A 10473-nucleotide genomic window follows, 5' to 3' on the forward strand; every position below is an offset into this window, starting at 1 on the left:
CTATGCGCGCGCGTGTGCGAAACTACAGGTAGTCGACGAGGCACATGTGCGGTTGCATTCGTGCCGGCGTCTCGAAAAACACTGGAGCGGTCGCGTATATAAGGCCCGCTCCACTCGAAATGGAATCAGTCCTCGATATGTTGCGTCCATTACATTTCGTAAGTGATTTGCACGACTCTCATCTCCGGCATCTATAACGCGAGATTACCTTCTCATTTCGTGACTTTTCCTATTTTTTGTCTTTTTTAATATCATCACTATGTCGCGTGTGTACGCGCTTTTCTGATGGCACGAAACGTCAGTCGCGAGATACGTCCGATGAATTTGTCCAATTAGCGTAATTCGCGTCGCGTGAATCGCGTAATCACTATCATTCGAAGTAAATTATCCTCTTGATAATGAATAGTTAAATTACAAATAACAATTATTATTTGTAATTATTATTTGTAATGCATATAATGATTCATAATCGAGTATAGATTGAATAGTAAATTTACAGCGTAATATGGAATATTCGTATTAGTCAATTAATATTAAAAAATTAATGTTAAATAACCGGTGATTAACATTAAAATGTTTGGAAATATATTATATTATTTTTATAATATCAAAGATTTATAAACAAAAATTATACGTATGTAATGGCTACTTATACACTACATGCATCGCGATCAAAGCTTTTTCAACTGCCAAAAGAATTGCAATATTACGCACATAAAACATTCCAATTGTTTCTTTTTTTTTATTTTATTTCGACTTTTTCACAAGTTAAATTCAATAAAAATCTAAAAAATATTTTCAATTTATCATCCGAATTATAGATAAAGACTAAAGAATTGCACTGAACTGATTTTAGGTATTTCTTTTTGTGGCGTTCGCTTTTCTCGCGCTTTCCGCTGCGGTGGAAATTGAGGGAAGTCCGCAGACTGTCCAGAATGAAGCTGAACCACCACAGCAGTATGGAAAAACAAATGATTTAGAAACAGATGCCACGTTCTGGGGCGGGTGAGTACGCTTATAAATCATTAACATTCAATCGTTAATTTTGTTCTATTTTTGCACAAAGATTTCTTCCAAAATGCTTATATCAAACCTCCTTACATCATAACGCAAACCGGAAAAGCTAAATGAGTTCTCGTCCTAATATACACTGTCATTCATAACGTGTTCATAGTAATTAATATACTCATTCATTTATCGTAATTACGACAAAATGATACATGTATCATAATCCTCGCAGAGTTGATAATTTTAGATCTGCGTTATTAATAGCTTAGTCGCGCTAGTGATTAATTCACCAACGTTGTCAAACAAAACTCAATTGTCGCTAAATGAAAATAATCTCATTTTACGGAAAATGTACAAGTATTTTTCAGGGGAATAATTTTGCGCGATAATTCTCGATAATGGAAACTTATCAATTTGCATGCTTTATAACTGCATAATTTAGAATTAATGTGCGTATCCCGGAAACTATAGTCACTGCAAATATTAAATAATAATCACGTATTCTATCGCAATCGAAGCTTACTCAACCACGATTCAACTTGGTATGCAAAGTTTGTTTACACCGTGTGATTTGTTTCTGAAGATAACAGTCACGTAAAGAAGAGACATGTAAAAAATATTATATTTTTATAGCATCTTCATTCACATTCATGACCATCTTCTCGTTCCTCGTAATTTCGTCAACATGCATATACTAACTAGTCGCATGCATGAATGACGCATTCTGATGTGCAAATAGCGCTAAAGCGAGAGTTGCAACGATCAATTTGCAATGATTTAACAAGCTGTAAGCATCTCATACATTTTTGCAAGGAATGCTTCGAATAAATCAAAATTTATTATAGTCGAAAATTATAAAAGATAATAAATCTAAAATGAGATTACATGGCAGGATAATATCAAAATAGAAGCTAAAAATTATTAAGTTGATAAAAATTTAATTATAGTATTTTAAAAGTTATTACTTGTGTTATTGAAAAATACCGTAATTAATGTTTGAGTAGAAATTTTTAATTTTAAATGTTTTAATACATTTGTTAATTTTGCATTTTAGATTTTACTTAAATCATTACAATATAATACTTGCGTTCTTAAATTTTGAATTAAAAATTTTAATTTAACAACGAAGCAGAAAAAATAGAATGTAGCAATGCAAAATACTTGCTGCTGTTTTTTAAAGATTTCAATCATAATTATGATTATAGTCCTACTAACGCACAGTATAAGTGATATTTTCAATATTTTTAATCTTTCACACACAAAGGATGCTTTGTCAAATAAAAGATGACCTAACATTGAAAGAAACACAAATTGTTTCTCTTTAACAACTAACAATCTTATCTTTTCAGCCTCGATTTCTAATCTTCCTATAACATTTTTTTTAATCTTTCATAAAAATTAATTCTCAAATTTGTAAAATTATTTATCATTGAAGATCAAGGCAGCACACACAATTTGATGATACTACATATAATACTTCATAAAATCAGTGATAATCGCAATTTGAATTACTTAAAATTCTTGCATTAAATACATAAAATAATCCCCAAATGATCAAGCTAATCGTCTTAATTAAATAATTTATAAACAATTTCAGATATGGCCGAGGATATGGTGGCTGGGGAGGATATGGCAGAGGATATGGAGGATATGGAGGATATGGAGGTTGGGGAGGAGGCTGGGGTGGCAGAGGATACTATGGCGGCTGGGGTGGTCGAGGATACTATGGCGGTTGGGGTGGAAGAGGCTACGGTGGTTGGGGAGGATACTGGGGTTGATATGACTCTCCCTCTTCCCCCGATGTTACTCCATTATATCTTATCTCCTCTTTTGGCGATATTAATATTCGATTTGTTTAAAATAAATGAAGCTTTCTGCAAGCTTCATTAGTTTTATAATCTCATTGAAATCTCCATTGAAGTGTAAGAAATGAAATAAAAGAAAATATAAAAAATGTTTTATCTTGTATAATGATGTTCCCACAAAACTTCCACTCTATTCTAAGCATTTGATGGATATTATTGTCTACAAATATTCTGTTAAAACTATCTCTCACAATTATCACAAAGCATCTTGATTCTTATTCTATTTTAATTTTCTGATTTTTTAATTGTATTATCAAAATATATTAATAGAAACTGATATATACATTTATACATCTTGCCTCTCTCTTTTCATATAATGCATTCATTTAATTTATCGATATTGTCAGATTTGTGTGTGATCTTTTTTTTCGATAACAAAAACAAAAATGCTCTATAGATCTAGGCACACTCAGAAAATTCTCACAAAGTGTGACATATTTACAAGGTCTTCGCAGTAGTTATAACTTTTTCGTCACACCAAATCGTCACACCAAAATTATCGTCTTTTAAAAAAATGCAAATTGCAAGCGAGGATATAATAATCAAAGCAATCCTTAATAATCATACAGTGAATATGATCAAAAACGACAGATGATATCAATATTTTGGAGATAATTACCCAATTATAATTAATTTACTCACCGGTCGTTGTACCCTAGCAAAGTACGCTCTCTTAGCTATACCTAGAGAAATTAATACAAATTATAGTTATTATAAATTATCATATATTTATATATGAATTATTATGTATTATATTTAATCATTTCTATTGTGAGTCGAACATAACTATATGCAACAAATTGCATGATTAATTATACAAAAATTTTTAGTAAATATTTAATAAACTTTTTTAAATTGTAATTATACATCTTTCTGTTATCATAATTTTTTAAGTAATAAACAAATAATCTTACCAGCTAGGGTATTGAAGTTTGCTCCTGACGCAGATTTTCGCCTCAGACTGTTCCATATGCATCAGCTCCGTTGAAAAAATTAATGCTCCATTGAAGAAATATTAGTTCCATTAAAGAATCGATGAATACAGGAAAACACTTATCATTAATTATTGCGCACTACTGAACAAAAGTCAAGTTAAATATCTCATTTTCGAAAATCGGATTTACGCACAGATTTATGTCGCAAATTTGCCACACCATGATGTATAAAACACACTTTGTGCTGCAATGCTAATTATTATCACCTTACGTACGTTGGGCGATTCTCACGGCGATCACAGGCAATCAGAAATGTTTTCTCATATAAGTTTGTATCAATTTTAAGTAATTGTAAGTGTTTAAGATCAATATAAATGCAAGATCTTCGTAAATAAATGCAAATAGTTTAAATGAAGAAAACCGCTACGACATAAAGCTCCGCTACACAAGCTAAGCGATCACTCGAAATTCGGCGTCTCAACAACCGCCGCAAACTCTAATGCGCAAGTCGCGACGCCGAATTTCGTCGCTCGATGAGATCGATCGCCGTCGATCGCGAGAGATCGTTTTGAAAGCTTCACTTGTTCTTAAACAGTCGAAACGTTCAGATTATTAATTCCTTCTAAAACGCATCTGAAAATCTTGAGACTAAATTGTCGAACCGCTCTCCGCGATTTCACGAATCCGAGTGCGAATTAACGTCAATTACTTTCGTTGGAATTTGTTCATTTAATTGTTAAAATTTGTGTTAATTAAATGTTATTGCCTGGTTTACCAAAAAATAGACAGTTGCTTTATTTCTCCGTAAGTTCGAACACCAGACATTTTATCTTCAACTCGCTCGTGTTTATAAGCTTTGTTTTTCGACTGTGCTTTGATCGGCTGAATAATATTTTCTGGCCTTGCTGCTACGTATGAGAAACGGTCGCACGAGTTGAACGATTTGTCGAGATAATAATTCGCATAAAGACTTTCAGCTTCAATTCAAAAAAGGGATTCCACCCGCGACTCCGTTTGCTGCGCGTTTTTCGTGAAAAACGGTTCCGGTAATCTGTGTCTGCATCGCCGCTAGCATACGTGCGAATTCGACACGAACATTTTGGTCCTTCGAGCCGGATCGTAGCGACGGATCGCGAATTGGAAAATTCAAAAGTAGCACCCTTTCTGGTGCAGTTTCATCTTGATAAATTCTCGTGCAGCATGGCCGAAATCTTAACAAAACAGAGGCAGGTGTTACGCTCGCTTGATCGCTCATTAGACAATTTTAAAAAAATCGGCAAAGGCAATCTAAGTGCAGCGCGAGTACGGAATCGAATAAGCGCGTTGAAAGACTGTTGGGCCGAAATTCAAGCCGGTCATCTCGAGCTAGTGACTCGGCTTACGAAGCAGGAGCAAGCCGCTTGCAGTTACTTCTCGGAGAATCTATACGACCACGCTGAGGACACATATCACGCAACCTCCGACTTTATGGCCGAATGTCTGGAAGAATTGGAACCTCCGGTGAGCCCGAACCAATCTATTATAAATAGTAGTGTGCACCATGGCTACACGTCGTCGGTTGCTCTTCAACATTTGCCTCCCATCAAATTGCCGCCCTTTGACGGAAAATTCGAGGAGTGGGAGAGCTTTCGCGATCGTTTCACCGCGTTAATCATTGACAATCACGATCTCACGAATTTTACGCGGATGCATTATTTAACATCAAGTCTCAGAGGCCACGCCCTCGATTGCGTGAAGTGTTTAGCTGTGACCGAAAACAATTTCACAGTAGCGTGGAATTTGCTAAAATCACGTTACGAGAGCGCGCGCCGTTTATTGAATGTGCATCTGAGCACGCTGTTGAATTTGAGCAGCGTAACTCGCGAGTCCGTGTCGGATCTCCAGTCCCTACGCGACAGGGTCGGGGTCGCTGTAGCAGCATTGAAAAATTTAAAACGGACTCCGGAACAATTGTGGAACGACATGCTTGTGTGTATCGTTTCGCAAAAGCTCGATCCTGTTACACGAAAGGCGTGGAATCTAAAGTTCTGTACTGAAGACCTTCCGTCCTTCGAAGATCTTAAAACGTTCCTTGACACACGCATCCGCGCGTTAGAAGATCTCAAGCTTCCAGCCGTCAACGCGGATAAGGCAACCAAAGCATCATCTGCAAAAATTAATAGCGCCAACGCAACTACAGCTCTGCATGCTCCATGTTCCTTGTGTAACGCGAATCACAATTTACAATCCTGTTCAACATTTATAAATAAGAATCCGAGCGAACGTCGCGAAATAGTCAAAGCCGAAAATCGTTGCACGAACTGCTTAAGCAAGCGACATAATTACTACGCATGTACAAGTAAATTCACGTGCCGACATTGCAAACGTAAGCATCATTCCATGCTGCACGAAAGCTCGGATTCTTCATCAAAAAGTGCTGAAAGCGCGGCGCAGCAACAGCCAGCAAGCTCTGCCGAGACAGCTGTCTCAGAAGTAAAATCTTTGTTTGTTTCCACTAAAAAACAGACCCGATCAACGATCTTGTTGGCAACTGCTTGGCTGAACGTTGCCGCGCCGTCCGGTCGCACGATTTGCGTTCGAGCATTGCTCGATCAAGGGTCCGAAATGACCTTCATAACTGAGCGTCTCGCTCAGCAATTAAAGTTGAAGCGAATTCGTATGCCGATTTCAATATCCGCGATCGGAGGTGTAAGTGCCGGAACGCATCGCCACACCGCACAAATACTTATTTCGCCGCGAAATGCATTGACTCCGGTTTTCTCCACGACAGCACTCATTCTAAAAACATTAACGGCATACTCGCCACCTCGCGCAGCACAAGATTCAGTCTCAATTCCTTTCAAAAATCTTACGTTGGCGGATGACAATCCTTTCAGCTCTCATCCCATCGACATCCTCATCGGTGCAGATCTCTATGGGGAAACTCTGCTCGATGGAATCCAAAAATCCACGTCCGGAGAGCCGGTCGCTCAAAATACCGCGTTCGGTTGGATTATCTCCGGGCCGATCGTTCTTTCGAACTCTCCCATGAACACGTCCTCAGTTAACACGACATGTCAGAAAGCACTAAAGGTTAACGCAAATCATTGCTGCAATTCCGACTCTCTCGAGTACGAATTGCGTAAATTCTGGGAGATCGAAGAGATGCCTCACAAAAAAATATTAAGTCCCGAAGACGAACGTTGCGAGACTCATTTCCGGAATACGCACTCGCGAGATTCCACCGGAAGATACGTAGTGCGTCTTCCATTCAAACACGGTCCTCCAATTGACATTGGAGACTCTCGCGCTATAGCTGAGAAATCACTGCGCAATTTAATTCGAAGACTCGACGCTCATCCCGCGCAGGCACGCGAATATTCAGATTTTCTCTCAGAGTACGAACTCCTCGGGCACATGCAGGTCGCTCCGAAATCGTTCTCGCACAAAGGGCAATGCATTTATATTCCACACCATTCCGTCATCCGGGATAGTAGCACAACGACACGCTTACGCGTTGTCTTCGACGCTTCGAGAGCAACTTCAAACGGATCGTCTCTAAACGATCATCTCTTAGCAGGCCCGAAGCTCCAATCAGAACTTCCGGCCGTTATAATGCAATGGCGACAGTTCAAATACGTCTTCACTGCCGATATCACAAAAATGTATCGGCAAATCCGCGTTGATCCTCGCGACATGGACTATCAGAGAATTCTATGGCAGTCCGCCTCAGCACACGTCACAGAATTTCAATTACTCACGGTCACATACGGAACAGCCTGTGCACCATTCTTAGCTCTTCGTGTTCTCAAACAACTGGTGCAGGACGAAGGTCAGAAGTTTCCTCTCGCAGTTCCCGTGTTGACGAATCAGACTTATGTCGACGACGTACTCTTCGGCGAACACGACGTAACACGCATTCGTCAAGTACGCGAACAGTTGATTCGACTCTTGCGATGCGGCGGTTTCGAATTACGAAAATGGGCAAGCAACTCGCAGGATCTTCTAGCCGAGATCAACCCGGAGGATCACGGTCTCGCTTGCACAAAACCTCTCGACGAGAGCGAAACGCTCAAAGTGCTCGGCGTCGGTTGGAATCCCGTGCTCGACGTGTTCCAATTCCAATCGACATTAAAAGACCATCCGCCAGATACCAAACGCTCGATACTTGCGATCATTGCAAAAATTTTCGATCCCCTTGGTTGGGTGACACCTGCAACTATTATCGCAAAGGTTTTCATGCAAACTCTATGGCGCCTTAAATTGGAGTGGGACCAAAAGATTCCACCATCACAATTAACTACATGGCACCAAATTCATTCAAATCTTAGGTTGCTCAACGAATTCCGAGTGCCCCGTTGGACAGGGTGCGGTCCACACGTCGTCAAGCAAGAATTGCACGGCTTTGCCGATGCTTCGCTCGTTGCATACGCCGCAGTTGTTTACCTCAAGGTCACTTCATCTGACGGAAACTCAACAATATCGCTCATAGCCGGAAAATCTAGAGTAGCTCCATTAAAGCCCTTAAGCATTCCGCGTTTAGAACTGTCTGCCGCCGTTCTTCTATCACGGCTAATGAAATTCGTACAAGAATCAATCTCAGCAAATACTACTCAATGCTACTGTTGGACGGACTCCACAATCGTATTAGCGTGGATTCGTCAACATCCATCTCGGTGGAAAACATTTGTTGCAAACCGCGTCACCGAAATTCTTGCAAATCTCCCTCATCTCACTTGGCGTCATGTATCAACCGACGATAATCCAGCTGATTGCGCGTCTCGCGGATTGCTCGCACAAGATTTAATCAATCATCACTTATGGTGGTCAGGCCCACCATGGCTAAAACGCTCTTCCGAATTTTGGCCGATTGAGAATAGCACAGTGTCCCACGAAACGGAGCTCGAAGTGCGAACTACATGCGCAACGGTCGCAATGAACGATCGCGAATGGGATCTAGCGAAAAAATATTCATCCTGGCCTAAATTGATCCGCGTTACAGCTTATATATATAAATTTTTAAATAAATGTAAACGCAGGAAGCACGATCAACCGCAAGGGTCTGAAGTTCCTGCCGCAGTATCCGCTGACGAATATCGCAGCGCTAAACTTTATTGGATCCGCTATATCCAACAAGCCTTATTTTCCACGGAAATCCAAGCGCTCACTCATAAAAGATCGCTCAACCATAAAAGTCCAATCCTTTCCTTTAATCCATTCATTGATCAGGACAATGTGTTACGAGTGGGAGGCCGATTGCAAAATTCGCCTCTCCCATTCAACAGGAAGCATCCGATTCTACTCGCGTCACATCCGCTTGTCCATCTCATTATTAAAAATGCGCACGTGCGATCCTTGCATGCTGGATTACAACTAACCTTAAATGTATTAAGACAGGAATTTTGGATCCTACGCAGTCGAAGTATGACCAAAGCCATCATTCATCGATGCGTTCCGTGCGCTCGCGAAAAGGCAGCTGTTCCGTCACAGTTAATGGGAAATCTTCCCGCGATCCGAGTCACAAAACCAGAGCGCAGCTTCCTGCATTGTGGCGTTGATTATGCCGGTCCGATCCAAATTCGCACAAGTAGCGGTCGCGGAATCAAGACTCAAAAGGCATATATCGCCTTATTCATTTGCCTTAATTCACGAGCGATTCATCTTGAGCTCGTTAGTAATTACTCGACCGACGCATTTCTCGATGCGTATTTACGATTCTGCTCTCGTAGAGGATTACCGGAGTCAATGTATTCCGATAACGGAACTACATTCTTAGGCGCTGACAGAGAGCTCGCGTCCGCATATCGGGCCGCTCTCACCGAGAGCAATTTTCAAAATAAAATCGCGACTGACAGTGTAAGCTGGAATTTTATTCCCCCATCTGCGCCGCATTTCGGCGGACTGTGGGAGGCTGGTGTAAAAAGTGTGAAACATCATCTCCGCCGCCTAGTCAAAAACGAGACGCTCACATTCGAGGAATTCACAACGCTTCTTTGTCGAATAGAGGCGTGCTTGAATTCGCGACCTATTGCGCCGCTAAGCGACCATCTCGACGATTACGAACCCTTGACTCCGGGCCATTTCCTAATCGGTTCTGCTATCACAACGACTCCTGAACCATCGTTGCTCAATCTGAAGGAAAGTCGGTTGTCACGATGGCAACGCGTGCGATTAATGACCGAAAAATTCTGGAAACTCTGGCAAAACGAATATGTCAACACACTCCAGCAACGAGTCAAATGGAAGCGCAAACAAGAAATAATAAAGGTCGGTCAGATGGTTCTCTTGCGCAAGCCAGATTTGCCTCCCTGCAAATGGGAGCTCGGGCGCATTACGCAATTACACTCTGGTTCAGATGCATTACCTCGCGTCGTGTCAATAAAAACAGCGTCGTCCGAATTCAAGCGCCCAATCACAAAATTATGTTTATTACCTCTCGATAGCGAGCCAACGAACACTCCATCGGTGTAAAAAAAAAAAAAACCCCCACGCCAAGAAACTCACAAGAATTTATCATCGAATTTGATTCTGTGTTTACTCGAATTTCACCAGTCATCAATTTCGCATTCGCGACGGTATTACGGCTGGAGCTTCGTTGTCGAGCGTTTTCACTAGTTCGAGAGTTCGATCATATTTCGGAATTGCCATTCCAAGGCGGGCGGTATGTTTAAGATCAATATAAATGC

The 10473-nt window shown here is 40.5% G+C and overlaps 2 protein-coding genes across 2 annotated transcripts; both read left to right on the plus strand.

Moving 5' to 3' along the window:
* The first annotated feature begins 4 nt into the window (after positions 1-4).
* Positions 5-2961, plus strand: LOC105675644 (RNA-binding protein FUS). The gene is made up of 3 exons (XM_012372926.2): positions 5-158; positions 857-1005; positions 2606-2961. Exons 1-3 carry the CDS (start codon positions 45-47, stop codon positions 2784-2786), a joined length of 444 nt encoding a protein of 147 aa, XP_012228349.2. The 5' UTR covers positions 5-44; the 3' UTR covers positions 2787-2961.
* Positions 2962-5008: 2047 nt separating this feature from the next.
* On the plus strand, positions 5009-10258 carry LOC105675636 (uncharacterized). Its single transcript, XM_067347231.1, has 2 exons — positions 5009-8154; positions 9517-10258. The coding sequence occupies exons 1-2, from the start codon at positions 5009-5011 to the stop codon at positions 10256-10258; spliced, it is 3888 nt and encodes a 1295-aa protein (XP_067203332.1).
* Positions 10259-10473: the final 215 nt, after the last annotated feature.

This window comes from Linepithema humile, chromosome 1, assembly GCF_040581485.1.
Source record: "Linepithema humile isolate Giens D197 chromosome 1, Lhum_UNIL_v1.0, whole genome shotgun sequence".
NCBI classification, from domain to species: domain Eukaryota; kingdom Metazoa; phylum Arthropoda; class Insecta; order Hymenoptera; family Formicidae; genus Linepithema; species Linepithema humile.